Source organism: Rhinoraja longicauda, chromosome 2, assembly GCF_053455715.1.
Source record: "Rhinoraja longicauda isolate Sanriku21f chromosome 2, sRhiLon1.1, whole genome shotgun sequence".
NCBI classification, from domain to species: domain Eukaryota; kingdom Metazoa; phylum Chordata; class Chondrichthyes; order Rajiformes; family Arhynchobatidae; genus Rhinoraja; species Rhinoraja longicauda.
In genome coordinates this window covers 26,188,993-26,213,766 of record NC_135954.1, presented here as the reverse complement: position 1 = coordinate 26,213,766, position 24,774 = coordinate 26,188,993, and the positions used below count along the sequence as shown (strand labels likewise).

The following is a 24,774-nucleotide window of genomic DNA, read 5'->3' as shown; positions in this document are numbered from 1 at the left end:
TTATGCCTGATGTCACCTCACAACTTTCTACAAAGGAGGGATGGCTGACAAAACACAAGTCAAGTATATTCATGTCTCTAGTGGGTTTGTCAACCATTTGAGTGAGGTTGAAATCATTGGCTCTGACAGTGGAGGAGGCCCAGGACCGCCTCGATGTGGCAACTCCACCAGCCTGACCGCGGAGAGAAGACGGCAGGGGAAGAGAAAAATACATTCTGGCCTTCCATCACAATGAGGAGGTTACTGGAGGAGTCTCATTGTGATGGATGTTTCTTTTGTTTGGTGTTGGTTTATGAGTGTATGTGTTATTGCATTTTTATTGCTTATTTTTATTGGTCTTATTGGTGAACTGCGGGTAATTTTTCATTTCACTGCACATTTATGTGTATGTGACAAACAAATTGACTATCGACTATTGAATGGCCAGTGCGGGAATGGGAGGGGTAATGAGCAACCAGGAAATCCCGTAGGTCAAGGCGAACTGAGCAAAAGGTGTTTCCCCTGGTTGCGAACGCCAGTGACGTCACGGGCGAAGAGGGGGTTCGATTGCAATTGGTCTGACGTCAGGTACAAGAGGCCGACGATGACGCGGTAACCCGGAAGTGGTCACCGAGGCCCGGATGGAGCCGTGGATGCGACGTCACAGAGAGAAGGCCTTTTCACCAGTGGCTGCGCTCGGCGGCTGTGAGGAGTTGGTTCACAGGGGGAAGACCGAGCTGAGCCGAGCCTCTCCGACTGGAGCTTGCTTCGCACAGGCCTGGAAATGTTTTCGCTCTCCACTTTCCAGCCGCAGGTAGGCAAGTGGTCGGAGGCATTGAAGCGTAGTTTGGGTAGGCCCTGAAAGGCAGACATATTGCGGATGTGGAGCTCGGACTACAGGTTCCGGAGCTATATTGTTGTCTGTTCGGCGATGGGAGATATTCTTCCAAACCAAGAAATTCATTATTTATATCGCCTCTCGTTGTTGTAAAAACTCAAAATGCAACTTGAGAGAAGGTCTCGGAATCCCGTCCGCGAATCCTGTAAATTTCGCTCAGATTTTATGTTTTGGTAAGATCTTTATCGAATGCACCAGAGATTCAAATATGCAACTTCAATATTCTCTTCATCACTGTCCATTGTATTCTTCAAGGGCTCGAAGTTTGTTGAGCATAATTTTCAAAGATTGATGCCTGGTTCATTCTGCTCAATTATACTATGTTCCTCCCCTCCCTCGTGTCTTGTATTACAAATTTGCACAAAACAAGATGAACCAGAGTAACTCCGCGGGTCAGGTAACATCTGCCGAGGATTGTACAGACGATGTTTTGGTCGTGGCCTTTCAGACTTTGGAGTGGGGTAAGAAAGCTGCATAGGGCAAGTGGGGGGCGAGCCATGGGCCAAGTGATAGGTGAATATACTGTAGTGGAATGGGATTTGATTGGCAATATGGGCGAGGAGTAAGTGACAAAGACTAGAAATACAAAGGGTGTCAAATAAGGGGAGAAGAGAATGGGAATGAAAAGTGAGGGGGTGATACTGGGGAAATGGTTGTGCACTGGTTTGGGGGCACAGTAAAGAGGCTGAATGGGGGGGGGGGGTTGTTTAAAATTGGAATGCTATGTTTGTTGGGTTGTAAACTACTTGTGTGTAATATGAGATGATGTTTCTACAGTTTGACCTCCATGACAATGGAATAGAAAGGTTGGTATGAGAATGGGAGTTAAAATGGCTAGGAGATCCAGCAGGCTTTGGTGGATTGAGTGCAGTTATTTGGTGGAATGATCACTTTGATTATGATTGGTATTGCTGCTGTAAAGGAGGCTATATTGGGAGCACAAAATGGAATAGAAAAGGTTTGAACATATGTGTGGAGCCTCTGTCTTGCTTGGAAGGGCTGCTGAGGTCCTGTGAGGGAGGTGCACGAACAAGCGTTACATCTTGTGTGTAAAGCAAAATACTTCTCATTTGTAAATTACCATTTCTCAGTTGAATCTGTGCTCTGTAGTACTAAACTTTCCAGCAAGGAGAAATAGGATCTTAAATTTCTTGTCAAACTCCCTCAAATTCTGTACTTAACCTACTCAATCTCATCTGTTTTAATCATTACAGCGATCAATATGTTAAAATCTAAAGTCTGCTCTTTCTTAGATAAGGAAACAAACTGTACCCAGTTGCATCATTTTTTTGGCTGACAATACAAATCGAAAAACGCAGTTGCCATTCCTTGTGCTGATCTTCCACATTTTCATGGATTAATCTCCAACTGCAATCTTTTGCAATTGCTTAACTGACCTATTATACTTCTGAAGCTGCTAAGCATTATTTTAACTTCTGTGGGGAAAAAACTTCCATAAGTTGTGTACCTTCTGAGTGAAGTTCTTCATTCCAATGGATCATCCCAACTACTAGTTACCATTTTCCATCTTGTGAGGATCTGTTTATTGCTCTCTAACTAATTCTTAACTTGTTTACCTCCAATTTATTTAAGCCCTCTGAAAAAATGTGTCTGTTGTGTCCCCTGGAACCCTTTGATCTACTTTGTTAGTTACATTCTGGAGAAATGCATTTGGCAAAACTATTCCATTTATCTATAATATCTCTGCTGAATGTTGTAGTTGATTTTACTAGGTGCTCTTTTAAAGTATCTACATTTTTTTTGAGCTGCTGCTAGGGTATTAGCTGGCTATGTTGAGTGGCTTTTCTTTTCTCTGTTTTGAAAGCGCATGTTTGCTGCTTCTCAATTCATAAAATTCTGATAGATTTCCATTGGAGCTAACATTTTTTTGCAACTCCCTTTTGTAATCTTTGGATGTGTGCAAGATCTTGAGGAATTTGCCTACTTTGGTTTTTTAAGTTTAATTGTGCTTTTTCTCTGCCAAAGTTATACTTTGTTCCTTACTCTTAGTTGACCCAAAAATTGCAATTTGGTTTGTCTTTAGTTGTGAAGCAGATGGTAATTATTTTACCTTTCTGCCACATCCATCTTTCGCACTATTTCTCCATTCTCTGCCTTTTAAAAATCCAGATGGATTTTTCAAGTCTTGAATGATAATGAATATCGTTTGAATGGATGATGTGCAGTGAATTTGAAAGCCATTTGAGTTTATTCCCTTTGGAGAATATATCCTACAGCCATCTGTAACCTTCAGTTTTGTTAATTGAGTTCCAGTTTTCTGCTACATCCTTTCAATATGCTGAATTTGAAACTGTATTCAGAGAATTTCTGTGGTCGTTCTTTGTCAATGACCAACTACAGGAAAATAGCCATTGATTCATTTAAGTGGCCAGTCTTGTGCAGCAGCTGTCCTTTTTATTGCAATATTTCTAATAATTTTATCTTTGGAAAGTGTTGACATTGTTTTGCAATAGATATAAACTCGCACAAATGAGGGGGGGAAATTAGAAAATATTTCTCTGACCTCCAGGTAAAGAAAACCAGTCCACTCATTGGACAAATTTTATACAGGTCATGAACTGAGTTGAGATATCGGATCTGTTATATTCAGTTTAGTTTATTGTCACGTGAACCGAGGTACAGTGAAAAGATGTGTGAAAGTATTCCCCAGGGGCACAGATTTTTGTGAAGCACACATGGGGTTCTTTGGTGGTTGTGCCGATTAGTGTGCTTGTCTACCCAGTACAAGATTTCTAAAACAGGTGCTTTGTAATGGGAAGTGGTTATCAGGTGGATAGAGCAAATGCTTCAATGATGTGTTCAAAGCTACTGAAGAAATGCAGCATCCCTCCAGACTCTTGATGAATCTCTGGTCCCTGGCCACCTCAAAGGATAGTATTCAGGATGATATTAGGACCAAGCAATCCATGCATGAAAGTTCTGCAGAAAGAGCAAGCCACCACAAATATCATCCACTGTCCTGCCCTGGCAGGCATCTCCTACCTCATCTGTTGGTTCCTACATTGGCATCAATGCCCATCTCAGAACCCCCAAAACCATACTGGAGGTCTGCCACCCTCAATTTCCAAGGAACTTGAGGGAGAAGTTTCTGGTATCAAATTCAAGGAAACCTTTGAGTGGTTGAATGCGATGAGGTGAACAGATATGTTGTAATGTCTAGATTGAATGAGCTATCAATGGATTAAAGAGTATTTGAAGTAAACCCCAGTGTTAGATTGAAATGAGTCACAGAAATGGAATAGACAATAGGTGCAGGAGTAGGCCATTCAGCCCTTCGAGCCAGCACCGCCATTCAATGCGATCATGGCTGATCACTCTCAATCAGTACCCCGTTCCTGCCTTCTCCCCATACCCCTCACTCCGCTATCCTTAAGAGCTCTATCCAGCTCTCTCTTGAAAGCATTCAACGAACTGGCCTCCACTGCCTTCTGAGGCAGAGAATTCCACACCTTCACCACTCTCTGGCTGAAAAAGTTCTTCCTCATCTCCGTTCTAAATGGCCTACCCCTTATTCTTAAACTGTGGCCCCTTGTTCTGGACTCCCCCAACATTGGGACACGTTTCCTGCCTCTAATGTGTCCAATCCCCTAATTATCTTATATGTTTCAATAAGATCCCCCCTCATCCTTCTAAATTCCAGTGTATACAAGCCTAATTGCTCCAGCCTTTCAACATACGACAGTCCCGCCATTCCGGGAATTAACCTAGTGAACCTACGCTGCACGCCCTCAATAGCAAGAATATCTTTCCTCAAATCTGGAGACCAAAACTGCACACAGTACTCCAGGTGCGGTCTCACCAGGGCCCGGTACAACTGTAGAAGGACCTCTTTGCTCCTATACTCAACTCCTCTTGTTATGAAGGCCAACATTCCATGGCTTTCTTCACTGCCTGCTGTACCTGCATGCTTCCTTTCAGTGACTGATGCACTAGGACACCCAGAGCTCGTTGAACATCCCCTCTTCCTAACTTGACACCATTCAGATAATAATCTGCCTTTCTATTCTTACTTCCAAAGTGAATAACCTCACACTTATCTACATTAAACTGCATTTGCCATGTATCCGCCCACTCACACAACCTGTCCAAGTCACCCTGCAGCCTTATTGCATCTTCCTCACAATTCACACTACCCCCCAGCTTAGTATCATCTGCAAATTTGCTAATGGTACTTTTAATCCCTTCATCTAAGTCATTAATGTATATCGTAAATAGCTGGGGTCCCAGCACCGAACCTTGCGGTACCCCACTGGTCACTGCCTGCCATTCCGAAAGGGACCCATTTATCCCCACTCTTTGCTTTCTGTCTGTCAACCAATTTTCTATCCATGTCAGTACCCTACCCCCAATACCATGTGCTCTAATTTTGCCCACTAATCTCCTATGTGGGACCTTGTCGAAGGCTTTCTGAAAGTCGAGGTACACCACATCCACTGACTCTCCCCTGTCAATTTTCCTAGTTACATCCTCAAAAAATTCCAGTAGATTTGTCAAGCATGATTTCCCCTTCGTAAATCCATGCTGACTCGGAATGATCCTGTTACTGCTATCCAAATGCTCAGCAATTTCGTCTTTTATAATTGACTCCAGCATCTTCCCCACCACTGATGTCAGACTAACTGGTCTATAATTACCCGTTTTCTCTCTCCCTCCTTTCTTAAAAAGTGGGATAACATTTGCTATCCTCCAATCCACAGGAACTGATCCTGAATCTATAGAACATTGAAAAATGATCTCCAATGCTTCCACTATTTCTAGAGCCACCTCCTTAAGTACCCTGGGATGCAGACCATCAGGCCCTGGGGATTTATCAGCCTTCAGTCCCATCAGTCTACCCAAAACCATTTCCTGCCTAATGTGGATTTCCTTCAGTTCCTCCATCACCCTAGGTTCTCTGGCCCCTAGAACATTTGGGAGATTGTGTGTATCTTCCTCAGTGAAGACAGATCCAAAGTAACGGTTTAACTCGTCTGCCATTTCTTTGTTCCCCATAATAAATTCCCCTGCTTCTGTCTTCAAGGGACCCACATTTGCCTTGACTATTTTTTTCCTCTTCACGTACCTAAAAAAACTTTTGCTATCCTCCTTTATATTATTGGCTAGTTTACCCTCGTACCTCATCTTTTCTCCCCGTATTGCCTTTTTAGTTAACTTTTGTTGCTCTTTAAAAGAGTCCCAATCCTCTGTCTTCCCACTCTTCTTTGCTATGTTATACTTCCTCTCCTTAATTTTTATGCTGTCGTTGACTTCCCTTGTCAGCCACAGGTGTCTCTTACTCCCCTTAGTCTTTCCGCCTCTTTGGGATAAATTGATCCTGCAACCTCTGCATTATTCCCAGGAATACCTGCCATTGCTGTTCTATCGTCTTCCCTACTAGGGCCTCCTTCCAGTCAATTTTGGCCAGCTCATGCCTCTGTAATCCCCTTTGCTATACTGTAATACTGACACTTCCGATTTTCCCTTCTGCCTTTCCATTTGCAGAGTAAAACTTATCATGTTGTGATCACTGCCTCCTAATGGCTCTTTTTTCTCTAGTCCCCTTATCAGATCAGGATCGTTACACAACACTAAATCCAGAATTGCCTTCTCCCTGGTAGGCTCCAGTACAAGCTGTTCTAAGAATCCATCTCGAAGGCACTCTACAAACTCTCTTTCCTGGGGTCCATTTCTAACCTGATTTTCCCAGTCTACCTGCATGTTGAAATCTCCCATAACCACCGTAGCATTACATTTGTGACATGCCAATTTTATCTCCTGATTCAACTTGCACCCTATGTCGAGGCTACTGTTTGGGGGGCCTATAGATAACTCCCATTTGGGTCTTTTTACCCTTACAATTCCTCATTTCTATCCATACTGATTCAACATCTCCTGATTCTATGTCACCCCTTGCAAGGGAATGAATATCATTCCTTATCAGCAGAGCAACCCCACCCCCTCTGCCAACCTGTCTGTCTTTTCTATACATTGCGTACCCCTGAATATTCAGTTCCCAGCCCTGGTCCTCTTGTAGCCATGTCTCAGTGATCCCTACAACATCATACTTGCCCATGACTAACTGAGCCTCAAGCTCATCCACTTTACTTTTTTATACTACGCGCATTTAAGTACAACACTTTAACTTCTGTATTCACCTCCCCTCTCACATCGGTCACAAATGGCCCTGCCCTTAATCTCTTTTCCCCTCTAGAACTTCTGTTCCCATTCTTCCGAGAGTCTTCTGCAATATCTCCTGTATTCCCTTTAATCTCATCTTCATATTCACAATTTGTTAACCCCTCGCCCCCACTACTTAGTTTAAAGCCACAGGTGTCGCACTAGCAAACCTGCCTGCCAGAATGTTTGTCCCCCTGCTGTTAAGATGTAACCCGTCCCTTTTGTACAAGTCACCCCTAGCCCAGAAGAGATCCCAGTGGTCCAGAAATCTATATCCCTGCTCTCTGCACCAGCCCCTCAGCCAAAAATTCATACCCTCTATCTCTCTGTTCCTGGCCTCACCAGCACGAGGTACCGGTAGCAGTCCAGAGATAACCACCTTCGACGTCCTACTTCTCAGTCTTTTTCCTAACTCTCTAAACTCCCGCTGTAGCACCTCCTTCCTCTTCCGCCCGACGTCATACGTGTAGGCAGTCTCTGGTTAAAGACTCTATCCCCTACGCTCAATTCCTCCATCTGCGCCCAAGATGAGGTGTTCCATAATAGAACATCCGAGATGTCCTCATTCTTTAGGGAAGGGGGGTTCCCCTCTCCCATCATAGATGAGGCCCTCACATGTCTCCTCGGTACCTGGCAGTTCTGCCCTTGCTCCCCCACCCCCTAGTCACAACGGAAACAATCCCCTAGTCCTTGCCTTCCACCCCATCAGCCATCGCATACAGCACATAATCCTCTGAAATTTCTACCACCTCCAACGGGATCCCACCATTAGCCACATTTTCCCATCACCACCCCTTTCCGCCTTCCGCAGAAACCATTCCCCCTGCAACTCCCTGATTTACTCATTCCTTCCCACCCAAACTACCCCCTCGCCTGGTACCTTCCACTGCAACTGCAGAAGATGTAACACCTGTTGCTATACCTCCTCCCTTGACTCTGTCCAGGGACCCTGACAGTCCTTTCTGGTTAAGCAGAGGTTCACTTGCAGCTCCTCCAACCTCATCTACAGTATCCGTTGTTCAAGATGTGGACTCTTGTACATCGGCGAGACCAAATGCAGACTGGGCAATCGGTTCGCGGAACACACTCACTCAGCCTGCGTGAGCCAACCTGATCTCCCGGTTGCTGGACACTTTAATTCTCCTTCCCATTCCTACACAGACCTTTCTGTCCTCATTGTCCTCAATGGAGTCTTTCTGTCACTCCATTGTCAGAGTGAGGCTAAATGCAAATTGGAGGAACAGCATCTCATATTTCGCTTGGGCAGCTGACAGTCCAATGGTAGAACTATTGATTTCTCTCAATTCAGGTAGCCCTGGCATCCCCTCTTTCTTTATCCCTTCCCCACCCAAGTCGCACTATCTCATTTTCATCCTACAAATAGCTTACAATGGCCTGTTTCCTTTATCATTGTTACTTTTTTGCATAAACTTTCATTCATCGTTCTTTATTTCTCCACATCTATTGTCTATTGTTTCCCTTCTCCCTAACCAGTCTGAAGACGTCACCCATTCCTTCTCCAGAGATGCTGCCTTCCCCGCTGAGTTACTCCAGCTTTTTTGTCTATCTCGGTTTCCAAATGCCTGACTTACGGGCTTTGTAAATAAGAATGTGCTCATAATATTAACTTCAAGGTTCGATGTGTGTAAAAGGTCAGTTCCTACAAGTTTAGTGATACAGCGTGGAACCAGGTCCTTCTGCCCACCGAAACCAGCGATCCTTGTATATTAGCACTATCCTACATACCAAGGTAAGTTACAATCTTTGCGGAAGGCAATTAACCTACAGCCTGTATGTCTTTGGAGTGTGGGAAGAAAGTAGAGCACCTGGAAAAAACCCATGCGGTCACAGGGGGGAACGTACAAGCTCCTTGCAATCAGGATCGAACCCGAGTCTCTGGCGCTGTAAGGCAGCAACTCAACTGCTGTGCCACCCTAGGCAACAGTGACAGAACATGGGGTGCCCTAAGTGACAGAACATGATTCCCCTCTCTCTCCATTTAGTAATCATTGTTAAACAGTTTTTGGTGCCATTCATTACAATACTGTAGTGGTATGGTTACACAGATGTAATTTGAGGGCAGTAATCTGAAATTTGAATCAATTGCACATGCGATGGAACTAATGACACAATTTGTGTTTAACTGATCCCTTGATGGAAATTAATTCCCTATTGGCACAGGTTTCAGAGCATTGGAACATCAGTGTTACTTAAGGGCCTGTCCCACTTAGGCAGTTTTTTAGGCGACTATTGGCGACTGTCAAAGTCGTAGCAGATTGCCGAAATTTTCTTTTACCCGGCGACAGTGACCACAACAATGCCGAGTTAGGTCGAGATTACACCGTCTTCGGAAACATCGCGAAATTCCCACGCTGTCAATGCTTCTCCGTAATTTTCGCTGAAATCATTGACAAGTCGGTAAGTACTTGAGAGTTTTGAAATATAACATCTTGCCCGGGTTACTTGAAAACCAAGCTTCACTGTAACAAGGCATAAACTGGATTGACTTCCAGTTTACTAATAGCAGTATTAAGAAATTTAATTTTAAAAGTGGATTTTTGTGCGGAGTGTGGGCATTCGTTGAAAATGTACGGGAGATGCATATCTGGTTTCTGGGTTGCATATCTGGGTTGGGAGCCTACTTTAAATGTAATCGCTGATGGCCATAAACATCGTGAAAATTCCCACGCTTACCTGACCGTCAAACTGTCGCCTCCAATCTACCTGTCAAATGTCCTGACGGTAAATAATTTGGTTAAACACAAGTATTTTATGGTATCTTCAAATGACTTTACTTAATTTAATATTGTGTTTCTAAATGCATCTAGCAAACCTGGGGACAGCATGCGACAGCGACCGCAATAAGCAACGATACCTGGCAACAAGCCAGCTGTCGCCGAGAAATTTCATACCGGTTGGTTTCTCAGCGACGCCCTGAGATCCACTACGATTCTTTGAAGACTCCTCACGATCATGCTCGCGACACCCCAGCGAACTGTCGGCGACAGCCTAGTCGCCGGCAGTCACCTTAAAATTGCCTAAGTGGGACAGGCCCTTTACTAAAATTAATTGACAGCAATAAATGATCATTCTCCAGTATTTCTTGATAGTTTTATTTGTAATTGAGTATAACATGGAGACTGATCTGGGGTTGTGTTTCTTCTCCAAGAGCTGAAGGATTCACTTAAAATATTTCCACAGCTCCTTTAAACATGTACATAGCTCGGAAATGGAATCATAGAACTTAGAGCACAGAAATGGCCCCTTGCCACCTACTGTGTCCATGCCAAGTGTGATACTATTTATGCTAATCCTATTTAACTGCATGAGATCTATTGACCTCTATTTCTTTCCTATCCAAATATCCGTACAAATCTTTAGAAATTATATGTCTCCACTGTCACATTCCAAATATCGACTGCCCTCCGAGGGAAACAGAACCCTTGGATCTTTAAATTCCCCCCCCATCTCAACTTAAACCTATGCCTGACTTTAGACTCCCCTGCCCTGGGTGAAACATTGTGACTATCTGTTTCTTCATAATTTTCTAAACCTCTAAGGTTATCCCTCGGCCTCTACATTCCAATGGAAGTAAATGGAACCTATCTAAGCTCCTGAAAAATACAGCCCTCCATTTGAGATAACAGTGTGGTGAATCTATTCTGCATTCTTTCTGTGGCAATCATATCTGTTAATGTGGCAATCATAAATATACACAATACTCTACACAACTCCACCGACTTCCGTTTCGCCGCACACTTGCACTCGGCCCACTGAGGACTCCCCGCAATATGATGCTTTGACTTGCGATATTTCGACTTTGTGATGGTGCAATGGCAGCTACCCGTAGCGAGCCGTTGCTCGCTTCTGGCCACTTGATCAGGTGTATTAAATGCATTTCGACGTACGATATTTTCGGTTTACGATGGGTTTCTCAGAATGTAACCCCATCATAAATTGAGGAGCACCTGTGCTCCAGATTTCTTCCACTTCCCAAAGGTATAGAGATTGGTAGACACAAAATGCTGGAGTAACTCAGCGGGTCAGGCAGCATCTCTGGAGAAAAGGAATAGGTTGTGGCGGCTCCCAAGGGTCGGGCCATACCACTACCGACCCCTCGGCACGGGAATGGACCAGTCCAGGGGGGCGGTCCGGTACTACATATAAAAGGACAAGGTTTTGGGCGCAAAGCCATTCCGGCTGACTCGACCCGTTTGATAACCGTGTAATAAACCATAACGCCGCAAAATACCCGGCTCCTTGCCTTTGTTTCGGGCCTTTCTCGACGCGCCACAAGGTGATGTTTTGGGGCAAGACCACTTCTTCAGACCTGAAGTGTTTTGACCCAAAACTTACCTATTCCCTTTCTCCATAGATGCTGCCTGACCTGTTGAGTTACTCCAGCTTTTTGTGTCTATCTTTGGTTTAAATTAGCATCTACAGTTCCTTCCTACACATCTATAGAATGGTAGTTGATTACAGGCTACTGTAAATAAGGTTGATAGGAAGGTGGGGAGAATACAACTGATTAGTGCATGATGAATGTGTGCCTGAGGATTGGTAGGAACTCGGTGAGCTGATCAATGATATATTGCTTAGTGACTTCTGCTTAGATTTCTTGTATAGCAGCAGAGACCCAAGTCCTCCGTTTGGTCTCAATGCTTTGGGTAATCCTGAAGTCTTGGAATACTGTTCTTGCTTTTGACATTAACTATCGGTTTGAAAAAGTTACCAGTCTGAGACTGACTTCAGTTTCAAGCTTTGGGCAATAGACTGGTGTGGGCAGGTTTGAAGCAGATATACTGAAAGCATTCATTAAAATCTGTCACTCGCTCCTGTCTTTAAACAAAATCCATTTGTTTTCAGCAATTCAAATTATTAACGTTGCTATTAACTTGTGTCTTGAAGTAAATCTCTTATAATTAATACATAAACTTTAATCCTTGTTATACTTGTTGAAAGTCTAAACATTTTTATTAATCTCTTTTGTATTACAATTTTTTTAGGTAACAGTTCCCCTTAGTCAGCTGATCAGCACCTTTCATTCACTAAAAAGCTCAGCAAGCTCGGTTAGTTCTGCATCCATACAGTGTCTCCAACGTGAGGTACCTCAAGAGCATGATCAAGTTAATGAGGTAATGTTTATAATGAAATATAAATGTATAAAATCAAATGCTGTATTCTGTAAATGTTTTTTAAATCATTCCTTTCCTAAAAGATGAAAACTCGTGTGATGGTGGTGTTGTAGTATACTGCTACTTGTTGCAGGGGATGGGAAAACTGATTTCCACTGTGACACCAAAATATATCAATACTGTAGCAAAGATGAAAGAACAGAAGATGGTTGATTTCACAGGCATGAATTCTGCAGTGTCCAACAGGATACAATTAAAGTATACTTTGACTCGGAATCATAGAAATGCACAGCTCTGTAATGGGCTCTTGCAGCCCACTATGATGGGCTGTGCTGACAGTGATATCTCTCTTTGCAAACCCCATTGCCTGCACTATGTCTGATTCCTTCTACGCCTTTCCTATGCAAGTACTTTCCAAATGTCTTTTAAATTTTCATGTAATTTAATTATATCTGCCTCTACCACCACCTGTGCCAGCTTGTTCCAAATATTCAGCCCTCTGTGGACAAACCTACCTCTCAGATCTCTGTTAAATGTATCCCTTTGCACCTTAAAAGTGGGCCCTCTAGTTCTGGACCCCTCTGCCCCATAATTTTAAAACCTCCATGGTCACCCCCTCAACCTCATACATTCCAGTGAGAATAAACCTTGCCTGTCTAATCTCTCCTCACAACTTCAGACCTCCATTCTAACAATTTTCTGATGATGCTCTTTGCATCAAAATAAACTTCACTTCAATATTTCCTGAAGGGTATAGGGCCATTTCTGGTTAACTTGTAGCATTTTACCTGCATGAGTAATATATGCAAAAAGATTTTCACTGTGCAGTTGCATATGTGACAAATAAAGCACCCATTGAACAGTATTCTGTTTGGTCTAACGAAGTCTGCTTTTTGGCAGTTTACTCCCATTAGAAATAAATTTGTGGTTTTTATTGCCTTGGTGATCAATGTGTATATTGAATGTTTTTATGTCCACATTTCCCCTTTTTACTTTATTTAGACTTGATCAACAAATTTAAGGTATTAATGCACTATGTAGTGTATCATTAGAAAGTATTTTAATTATTAATTAATGTAACAATTTAACTCATTCGTGTACTGGTATTCTCATTCTGAATCCCATTTGGATTCCTGTGCCAAACTAATCTGACGCCAAATCTCAACAGTTAATTCTAAGTAATATACTTTTTTCTTACCAGTATATAAAGCAGATTACATTTTGTTTTTAAAATGGGTTTTTAATGGGAGTATTCACTAAATTGGAGTATTCACTAAAAAGTGGGGTCTTAAAAGTAATTTGATCTGTGTAAGCAGGAGTGGGTTGCATCAGATTTTGCACGTTTTAAATAATGTTGGTCTAACAGTAGTCTTAACTAAGATAAAACATTTGTTTTAAGATGTTAAGACTTTTTTTTTCTTTTCAGCCTCTGTGTAATTTAAGGGATTTTGGGCTGTCTGATTTAAAACCCAGCCAGCTGAATGAATTGGTAGACAGATTACTTCCATGCCTGTCTCCAATTAACTCAAACTCGGGTTCATCCAGATGGCAAATATCCCATGTTTCATCACAGTCTTTCTTTGAAAATAAACATGGTAAGTGACTTGTTTCTCTTTAAAAAGGTATATGTCATAGTAAAGAAGCAACTTTCTGTATTAAATGCAGCACATCAAATTTTCAGTTAACTTGCCACTTTTCATTACCACTAGAAAGGACGCTCTCTGTCTCTGTTTAATCACTGACTTCAATTGTAAACTTTTCTATGGATAATTAAGACTCCCTGTGCCAGAGATTCCAAAGAAATCTTAATGGTGCTTAAACCTAAGCAGAAGTAGAATGTTATATATGCCATGTATAAAAATCATTCAAATGTTAATTAAATAGCATGGAATAAAGGAAATGCAAGGATGAAATTCAAAGCTAGACATTGGATAGCAAAAACAATATGGGAGAAAAATTCAAACAAATAAAATCAACTAAAATCCAAAGACTCGGGTTTGTCAAGCCAATCAGTATGGGATTTCTTTGAGTAACTTTCTGAGGAAGTTAACAAGTTGATGGCAGTGTCTTTGATGTAGGTTTCTTGGATGTCGACAAGGTTTTTAATAATTTGTTATATGTCGCACGACTCAAAGTTAAAGCCAATGGGAGTCCAAGTGAGTGGCCTATTAGACCCTGAGTTGGTACACTGCCGAAAGCAGAGGAAATGGCTCATGGATGTTTTTGTGATTGGAAGGCTGTTACCAGTGGAATACCACAGGATTTATCAGTACTCTTATATCATATATATACAGCGCGGAAACAGGCCTTTTCGGCCCACCAAGTCCGCGCCGCCCAGCGATCCCCGCACATTAACACTATCCTACACCCACTAGGGACAATTTTTACATTTGCCCAGTCAATTAACCTACATACCTGTACGTCTTTGGAGTGTGGGAGGAAACCGAAGATCTCGGAGAAAACCCACGCAGGTCACGGGGAGAACGTACAAACTCCTTACAGTGCAGCACCCGTAGTCAGGATCGAACCTGAGTCTCCAGCGCTGCATTCGCTGTAAAGCAGCAACTCCACCGCTGCGCTACCGTGCCGCCTCTTTTCCCTGTAATATGGCTGAATGGTTTAGATTTGCATGTAGTAAGCTTAATACAGATTGTTAATGGTGGAAACATTGGTTGACAGTGAGGAGGAAAGCTGTTAACTGTAAGAAGCAGTAATCAGTCAGGTTAAAGCAGAGAAGTGTGAAGTAGCCCATGGGAGATAAAACACGGAAAGGGGAGTATTCACTGAGAGATGAGTTGGGTAAGTTGCAATGTCAAGAGAATAAAATATGTGGAGGTAAGTTTAGTATAAAAATAGGAGTTAATGGTTAGTGCTGTATCTCTGAGGAGGATCTAAAGCTTTTGATTGCAAAACCAGGTGGCATCGATTTAAAGTGATGGGTGGAAGATGAGGGAGGAAATGCTCTCAAAGCTTTTGGGATCTGGAGAACTTCATCACATTTTAACACTATTTAGATGTGTCCTTGCAGGGGCTGTGATCCATATAGATGTTGCCCAGTGCTGGAAGGTTGAATCAAGCTGTATAACTGATCAGATGGACACATGAACTGAATGGTCTCCTTCTGTTTTGTGAATTTTCTGATTCTGTTTTTAGGATTTTCAAACAATGTCTTCAAAGTGCTGCGTGCATCTCAGTTTTCTCAACAACATCCAGCGTTTCTACCGACCTTGTGTTCCAATCTTCATCTATTGCCATGTATGTATGCTGGACATGTCATTATAAATTATACTTGCATTAAAATTTTTGTTGTGTGAAGCGGTATTAATGAGCATAAATCTTCTTAAGTCCGAGAGCAAAGGCGAGGCTTTAAAACGCTGAAATCAAGAGCAAGGAGACCTGTAGCAACTGAAAATACCGTTGAAGCAGAAAATATTGCCCCTTCTTTTATGAAGGTAAGCAGTTAGTATTTGTATTGTGGCAGTAGCAATTGTTTGGAAATACTATTATAGCATTAACATCTTTATTTGTAGGGACTTCTGTTGAGAGACCGAGGCAGAGAGGTTGAAAATTTGGACAGTTTGATTAAAACTAAAAATATTCCTGAAGCTCATCAGGATCTCTTTAAAACTGGTTTTGCAGAAGGCTTTCTAAAAGCACAAGCTCTCACACAGAGAACCAATGGTAAGTTAGTGTGAAGTATTTACAAAGTATATTTTCATTGTGTAAAAATGAAGCTTTTTTAAAATGTCTATTTTCCTGCTATCTCTAATCTTCTAGCATTGGCTACTGCTGATTTGTCTTCAAAGCTTCAATTGAAGTTCTTGTGTAGACTTGTGAATGCTATCGTTATTTGACCCTGGATGATACCATAATGAAGACAGCTCCCATCTCTCTCATGGTCTTGCACTTCCCACTTGTTGTCTAGATCCAGGCAGGAGCATGGAAAATATGATAAAAGTACCCTTTTGAGCAAATTGTTGGCTGAGAAAAACGGCATTGTAGAATCTTTGAAATTTGATTCGTAGTGAATTTGATAATGAAACTAGAAGGAACAGGATTAAAGCGTGGTCAGGTAGCATCTGTGGGACAAGACAGTTATTTCAGGTTTAAGGTTGTTTCATGACTATGAGGATGATGTTCGAAGATGAGCAAACTATTAACTGGAACCACAGCTTGCATTTATGTGGCTCCTTTGTATCCTCCCCAGGCAGGAATATTATCCCAAAAATAGTGCTGCAAAAGGCATGGAATGAAAAATATGGTGTAAAGGGTGCATTTTAAGAGGGAATTTTAGTTTTTGGCCAAGGCAGCTGAAACTGCTAACAGTGATTGATTAAAAGCAGTGCAGGAATAAAAAAATAAGAACGGTGCGAGTTGTGATTCCAATGAGTTTGGGTTTGATCCTGTTTACGGATGCTGTCTGTACTGAGATTGTGCGTTCTGCCTGTGGTTTTCTCTGGGTGCTCTGGATTTGTCCCACATTCCAAAGACGTGCAAGTTTGTAGATTAATTGTGTTCTGTAAATTGTCGCTAGTGTGTAGGATAGAACTAGTGTACGGGTGGTTATTGGTTGACGCAGACTTGGTAGGCTGAAGGAGCAATTTCCACCATATCTCTAAATAAATGTGTTTTGGAAGATGGCCTGCAAGGCAAAAGTAGTGAATAATCAAGCTTAAGATTTTTAATGGCTTGGATGAATGTTTCAAGACATAGTAAGAATTTTTTTTTCTTGGAAATTGCCCCAAAATTATTCTGGGAGCAATTGGGTTTTGAAAAATGTAAAACCTATTTTTCATTTTAATGCTCAAACTTGTTTCTTCAAAAATATTCCTTTCTCTAGCTGAGCACTTGAAATGATTTAAAAAGAAACCAGCTGATAGAAGCCTACTTTCTAAGGTAGAAGGTGAAAAGGGCTCAAGCCATAAAATGCATTGGTAAAACATCTTGTCAATAGTTCAATAGTGTTTTATTTCTCATGCAACTGCACAGATAAATTATTTTTACATATACTATACATATAGACGCTGCCGTGTTTGGCACCGTTATTCGGTCTGGTCCGCCTGCACATTCGATCTACTGGAGCAGTTCCTGTAAACTAATGTCCCTCTCCTTGCCAGGCCATCTTTGTATCCCGGGGGCGCCTTCTGCCGCCTCCTTGAACGCGCTTGAGGCATTACCCTGGTTCGTCCTCCACTCCTAGCAGCCAAACTCTCCAGCTCCCTCCCGGTTACGCTGTCCGATCCTTCGGGTGGGTTCCCAGTCCCATCAAGCCTTTGGGAGGTGCCACAGCCGTGGCACCTTGAAGGCCTCCACTGTGCAGCTGCCTCGGGATATGTGGTGAACTGGTTTTCTCAAATACTTTCTGCTGCCATGGCACTTATAAACAATTCTATTGAATAATTGATTTGTTTTATATGTGACCCTTCGGACTTGTTTATATTCAACTCTTCCAGATTCTTTAAGGAGGACAAGATTAGTTCTTCTGTTCCTGCTGTTGCTTGGAATTTATGGTCTATCCAGAACGCCATTTTTGTCTGGTAAATATTTATTTATGTACTACCCTTTGGTTGTCTAGTGCTGTGTGAAGCTGAAAGGGAGAATTTGCTCCTTTCATTTCAATAACAAAATATTTTTACTATTTAATGATTTTTGTAAGTGGGGTAAAACTGATAATTGCACACCACTAATCTATTTTACACGTGGGATTCAATTAATTTGAAATGGGAAGTTTCAGGGGCTAGCATTTCATTTTGTAACAATCTCTTCACCAGTGCGATTTCGTACTACATCAGGACTGGATGCAGCAGTGGATCCTATTCAGGTGAAGAATGTAACATTTGAACATGTGAAAGGGGTAGGTAGAATTCGTATTGACGATTGATAAATATTTTACATTTTGAGATTCATTTGCGAGTACTTTTCTGATTTTGTTTTCAGGTAGAAGAGGCAAAAAATGAGCTACAGGAAGTGGTAGAATTTTTAAAAAACCCTCAGAAATTCACCGTGTTAGGAGGCAAACTGCCTAAAGGTATGCAATTGAAAAATGTGACAATTTTGTCATGCATCTTTTACTGTTCTAAATGTCTTTTGCAGCCAACCCTCAGAAAATATTGCCAAATCAAATTTCTTAAGGAAGGACTTGTTCTGCAGTGACGTTTGAGTGTTAATTGATTGAATTCCTCACAGGAGTTATTAGAAATGAATGAAAATGAGGAATGTACATTTTAAATGAAATGCAATATGTTGGATTAACAAACCATTGCATGCCATTTGATAAAGTTGTACTGACATCAAAAAAATATCCGTCTAATTTTAGTTGTTAGTGCATCCTAAATGCTTCTTTGTGCAGAATAGTTTTCCTTAGATGTTTATTATAAGCATCTGAGGTGCTATTTCTACAATTTCAGTTATGTTTACAAAATATATATGTATCTCATTTTAAATTGATGTGCCCATTTGTTTAATTTTAGGCATTCTTTTAATTGGTCCTCCTGGAAATGGGAAAACTCTTCTTGCGAGAGCAGTTGCTGGTGAAGCTGATGTACCATTCTATTATGCGTCAGGATCAGAATTTGATGAAATGTTTGTCGGTGTTGGAGCTAGTAGGATAAGGAACTTATTTAGTATGTATTCTGGTTTTCAAATGGAAATGTGATTATTCTTTTCTTTTCTCACTATTTTTTTTATTTATCTTGCTCTTTTTTCCTTGTGTATGCTTTAGGAGAGGCAAAAGCCAATGCACCCTGTGTCATTTTTATTGATGAACTGGATTCTGTAGGTGGAAAAAGAATTGAATCACCCATGCATCCCTATTCCAGACAGACCATAAATCAACTTCTTGCAGAAATGGATGGGTAAGCCTAACACTAAAAGTAAATTTTATTGTGAATCATCTGGTTTAATGGGCACTGGATCCCCTTTTTGTGGCTGAGTGTAAATGCTAGAGCTCCCAAAAACACCTTAGGAGTGCCTTTACAACAGTTCAAAAAGGTGATGCACTTTCTTATGGGCAATAAATACTAGCCATGCAATTTTTTTGTGAAGTGAAAGATTACTTATGTGACTGCTCCCAATGTACTATGTCCACTGCTGCTTTATGCTTCGAATTTGAAAACTGTACGGAGAGCTGTTAGGAGGATCGTTATACCTAATGTGTGCAGTTTTGGTCACCCTTTTACAGGAAAGATGTGGATGCTTTGGACTGGGTGCTGAATAATGCTGGATAACCCTAGATTGAAGGGTATTGGCTATTCAGAGGTTGGACAAACTTGGCTTATTTTCTGTGGAGTATCAGAGGCACAGAGGAGATGTGAAAGAAGTTTATGAAATTGCAGCATAGATAAGATCGACAGTCAAACCTTTTCCAAATGTGGAAATGTCACATATTATGGGGCAAAGTTTAAGGTGAAAAGGGGAAAGTTTGAAGACTGTGCACAGGCATGTTTTTTACACGGAGTGGATTTAACCCGCTGCCAGGAGTGGTGGTGGAAACAAATATGATAGTGGTATTAAAGAGGCCTTAGATGGACTTAAGAACAACGTGGAGGGGTATAGAACAAGTGCAGGCAGAAAAGAAAATGTTTCAGTTGGAAGAACAAGAGGACATAACTAAAAGTGTGCAAGGGTGGTGATTTGGGAGTATATGTGTACAAGGCATTGACAATAGTTGATATCAATTACAACTTGGGGCATTGTAAATAGATGCCAAGAGTGCAAGAGCAAGAGTTGTGATAAGCTTTTATAAAACACTACTTTGGTCCAACTGGAATATTACATCATGCCCTGGGTGTGGTACTTGCATACATACTTGTGTAAGGCAAAAAAACTACTGGAGGAACTCAGCTGTTCAAATTGCAGCTACCAAGAGGAATGACAGGTGGCATTTCATAAGATCATACGTGATAGGAACAGAATTAGGCCATTCAGCCCATCAAGTCTACTCTACCATTCAATCATGGCTGATCTGTCTCTCCCTCCTAACCCCTTTTTCTTGTCTTCTCCCCATAACCACATTTCGGGTTGGGACCCTTCCTGACTGAGGTACGATGTGCATTGGTGTTTCATACTTCCAGTTTGAGAACAGCTCAGGGAACTGTAAGGAGGATAGTCATAAACTAGACTGCTATGAAGAGCTTGGGAGGATGTAATAGGGTTTTCCTATAATTATGCTGGGGAGAAAATACTTTTGTTACAAGTTGGATAAAATGTAGAATCTGGAGTTCTTAAGGTTGAGATTGTCAAGAGGGAATATGAGGAATTTAGCATTGGTGGAACAGTCAAACACCAGGGGATTTAAAATGAAGCGAATTGGCAAAAGAAACATGTGTCATGAGAGGAAGACATAGAATTTAAGAAAAATACACAGGAATAGGCCTTTGGTTTCTTGTATCATTTCCACTGTTTAATACAATCATGGTGGTTTTGGTACCTCGTTTTCAGTTTCTTTCACTGGGCTAATATCTGAAAATCTCTATCGAGGATACTTAACAGCTGAGCCTCTATTGTTCTCTTTGTTGAGAAAATTGTTGCCTGTCAAGTATGAATTTTATTCTTGGACTGAGCTCTGATTCTAGACACTCCAATCACTGGAGATGTCAGCTCTGCATCTACCATTTCAAGTTCCTTTAGAGTTTTGTACTTTGCTCTGAAATCACCTGAACACTGAGTATGCTTAATCTCTTGCTGTTTAACAGAGCCCAAATCCCAGCAATTAGTTTCGTTAGATCAAGTGCAACAGTATATACATCCTTGTGTACACTTCCAGATGCGCTCTCAACGTAATGATGCAAAATTCCTATACTCTGTACTCTGGACTTACTCTTGCAACAAATGCCATCCCAATTGTTTGCAGAACCTGAATACCATCAATGATTCATGTTCAAGTATACTTAGGTCCTGATGAATCCCAGTGACACAGTGGTGCAGCTAGTAGAGCTGCTGCTTCCCAACTCCACTGACCAGGGTTTGATTCCATCATCTGGTAGGACTGTAGATTTTTTGCATGTTTTCCCCATGACTGTATGGTTTTCCATCTCCTCTCTGGTTTTTTCCCTAGTCTCAAATGACATACATGTATGTTGGAGGTTAATTGACCACAGGAATTTGTGCCTCGTGTATCAATTGGTAGAATCTGGTGAAGTTGAAAGGAGTATTGGGTGAATAGATCTGAAGAAAATTATTGGCCAATAGGATTGCACTGCAAACCAGCATAGATTTTGTGGACAGAAATGGCATTGTCAGAAGGAAATGTGAAAAATGTTGCTCTGCTTATTTTTTATCCAATTAGATGGCGTTGTTTTTCATTTGTCATATCCTTGTCCAATCACTTGGCTTGACTATATACACCAATACCTCTGCATCCTACTCGTCATCCACCCTGCCACCTAGTTTAGTATCCTTAATGATACCAAACACTAGTTATTAATATGAATTATGAACAGATCGACTTCCCGTAACTATCTTTGTCACCCCCGATGTCACGGCTTACCAACCCATAAATTACCTATCTATTTCTTCTATTCATCAAACAATCCTTAATCCACTGCAGCATATTGCCAAAAGATTTGTAGGTGGTAATTGGTGAAGGGCTGGTATATACAGCAAGGGTTGCGGGTATAAAGGAAGCAGATAGCGTTGCTGTTCAAAAGCAGCCTGGGTACATTTTTCAAAGAAGGGGTGGCGAATACTTCAAGAGTACAGGTGGTTGTGTGTGATAAGGTGATTGGGTTTTGTCTGCAGCGGCAAGGGCATTGAGCTAAATAGATATCCTCCCATGCTTTGTGTTTCTGTGAATTACAAAAACGTTTTATCGTTAATACTATATTTTGTTTTTCCATCAGTTTCAAGCCCAATGAAGGCGTCATCATTATAGGAGCCACAAATTTTCCTGAAGCTTTGGACAAGTAAGATTATGTAGTTTATTTCTTAAATAGAATAGCATTTATTTTGAGGGGACTAGAATATAAAACAGGGATGTAATGCTGAGGCTTTAAAGGCATTGGTCGGATCACATTTGGAGTATTGCGAGTCATTTTGGGTCCCATATCTAAGGAAGGATGTGCTGGCATTGGAGTGGGTCCAGAAGAGGTTGACAAGAATGATCCTGGGGATGATTGAGTTAACCTATGGATGAGCGTTCGAAGGCACTCGTCCTGTACTCGGAGTTTAGAAGGATGAGGGGGGGACCTCATTGAAACTCGCCGAATAGTGAAATGCTTGGATAGAATTGGTGGAGAGGATGCTTCCACTAGTGGGAGAGTCTAGAACGAGAGGGAGTAGCCTCAGAATAAAAGTATGTACCTTTTAGGAAGAAGATGAGGAGGAATTTCTATAGTCAGAAGGTGAATCTCTGGAATTCTGCCACAGATGGCGGCGGAGTCCTAGGCATTTGGTATCTGCAAGGTGGAGATTGGCAAGGGTGTCCAAGGTTATGGGAGTAGGCAGGAGAATGGGGTTGAGAGGGAAAGCTGGATCAGTCATGATTGAATAGCGAAGTAGGCTCGATGGGGTGAAGGGCCTACTTCTGCTCCTATGACTTATGAAGGCCAGATCTTGCTGTTCCAGTTTCCCATTTAGAATAGTTGCTGGTGGTTTGCCAGTGAATGGCCACCACTTTCACCCACATTAATTCTGGTGAATCTCAGCAGCTGGATTAGGCCATTGGACCATGGAGCCCAGCAGGTCTGGCAGATTTGGCCTTCTGTATTTATTAAAATCTTCTGTATTCAACGGATGAAGAAGTTTGGACTTTTAGACAATACTGTTTTAGAGATTTTTGCTGCTATGATCTTGAAATGTAGATCGACATAATTAGATTTTCTTAAAAATCACATAAGGAATATTTAATATATTCAAACATTTATCAAAAGAAACCTGCATCATTATGAAAAATGGTAGTGCAGCACCTAATATTGTGACCATTTTTACTGTTTTTTCCATTTTGACAAGTTTTATAATCTAATGAACAAAAAACTGCTTTAAAATGGAAAATATCAATCTATCTTGAGTTAACAGCTTTGATCTAATTTGACAATTGTCCAATACATTATGTTAACTTTGCAGTTGTACATCAATGTCAAAAGAAAATATTTCTAAATTTGGTCATATCACAAATTGATGCCCAGCTTCTTTTGTTTTTCTGTAGTGCTCTTATCCGTCCAGGTAGATTTGACATGCAAGTTACAGTTCCCAGACCAGATATTAGAGGGCGAGTAGAGATACTTAAGTGGTATCTTGCCAAAGTTAAAATTGATCCAGGTAAGCTGCAGATGTTCCATAAACGAGACTATTATTGCGGTGATATTTTGTATGATCTGACATTAATTTTTTTTTTATAGCAATTGATCCAGAAATTATAGCCAGAGGCACAGTGGGTTTCTCGGGGGCAGAACTGGAGAATCTGGTGAACCAGGCTGCTCTGAAAGCAGCTGTAGATGAAAAAGATCAAGTAACAATGAAAGACTTGGAGTTTGCCAAGGACAAAATCCTGATGGGTAGGTTCTAACTGGCTATTTGAATTTTGACTTTCTCAGAACGATGCTACCTGTAATGTTGCCTTGTTTTTAAATTCTTTGTGGAAGGAAGATAACAGACTTAAATTTTCCAAAACCTGTGTGGTTAAATGTTGTATCTGTGTTAAAACAAATTTGGAATGTAAACCGTACCAGGTCAATAATAAATTTAGCCCACAATAAGATGAATAAGGTTTTATTTGCAGAAACGTGTTTGTTTTAATGTTGTTTGGAAAATTCTGTTCACTAACTTGTGTATTGTGCAAAACGTGCTTGGGAGAAATCTCTATCTCCCAAGATACCTTTTCTATAAAGATGCTAAAATCCAAACAGTAATCAAGGGGGGCTGGACTGTATAAAATATGATTATTCTCAAGATATTTCCAAGCTGAATCAGAATTTTAAGAGCCCCAAATTGTAATTTGATACAAATATTAAAAATAATTTGGAATAAAAAATTAAAATATACTGAAATGTGTTAATTAAAAGCTTTTTTTGGCAGATGCTCAAACTAATTTTGTATTACATGGAGTTTGAACAAAGTATATCTTATTTGAAAAGCTTCTATTTGCTTACGGCTGTTATCAACTATTAACAGGTCCCGAGCGCAAAAGTATTCAGATTGATGCAAGAAACAAAACAATCACAGCGTACCATGAATCTGGGCATGCCATAGTAGCTCATTTTACAAAGTATGCTATGCCCATTAACAAAGCAACCATAATGCCAAGGGGACCAACACTGGGACACGTAAGTTATTAAAGTATACTTGGAAGAATGAATAATGGTATAAATTTCTATTCATGGGATGTTTTCATGATGTCTGGATGTTCTAGCTTTTTATAACTTGAGATGTTGGATGGCACAGCTAGAAGAGCTACTGCCTTATAGCTCCATTGACCAGGGTTTAACCCTGGCAACTCGTACTATCTGAGGTGTTTGCACATTCTCCCTGTGACCAGGGGGATTTCCTCTTTTCCGTGCTCTAGTTCATTCCTGTGGGTTGGTAGGGCGGCACTGTGGCGCAGTGGTATAGTTGCTGCCTTACAGCACCTGAGGCCCGAGTTCAATCCTG

The 24,774-nt window shown here is 41.2% G+C and overlaps 1 protein-coding gene across 1 annotated transcript in view; it reads left to right on the top strand.

Moving 5' to 3' along the window:
• The first annotated feature begins 611 nt into the window (after positions 1 to 611).
• The window catches only part of LOC144602820 (ATP-dependent zinc metalloprotease YME1L1-like), a 37,750-nt gene continuing 13,587 nt past the window's right edge, over positions 612 to 24,774 (top strand). Inside the window, exons 1-15 of the mRNA XM_078415944.1 lie at positions 612 to 793; positions 12,061 to 12,189; positions 13,616 to 13,784; positions 15,343 to 15,444; positions 15,535 to 15,641; positions 15,720 to 15,870; positions 17,643 to 17,726; positions 17,961 to 18,047; positions 18,131 to 18,217; positions 18,660 to 18,812; positions 18,911 to 19,043; positions 22,029 to 22,091; positions 23,333 to 23,445; positions 23,526 to 23,681; positions 24,298 to 24,449. Of these exons, the coding sequence (XP_078272070.1) occupies positions 764 to 793; positions 12,061 to 12,189; positions 13,616 to 13,784; positions 15,343 to 15,444; positions 15,535 to 15,641; positions 15,720 to 15,870; positions 17,643 to 17,726; positions 17,961 to 18,047; positions 18,131 to 18,217; positions 18,660 to 18,812; positions 18,911 to 19,043; positions 22,029 to 22,091; positions 23,333 to 23,445; positions 23,526 to 23,681; positions 24,298 to 24,449 (1,716 nt within the window). The 5' untranslated portion in view covers positions 612 to 763. The remainder of the gene's footprint in view (positions 794 to 12,060; positions 12,190 to 13,615; positions 13,785 to 15,342; positions 15,445 to 15,534; positions 15,642 to 15,719; positions 15,871 to 17,642; positions 17,727 to 17,960; positions 18,048 to 18,130; positions 18,218 to 18,659; positions 18,813 to 18,910; positions 19,044 to 22,028; positions 22,092 to 23,332; positions 23,446 to 23,525; positions 23,682 to 24,297; positions 24,450 to 24,774) is intronic.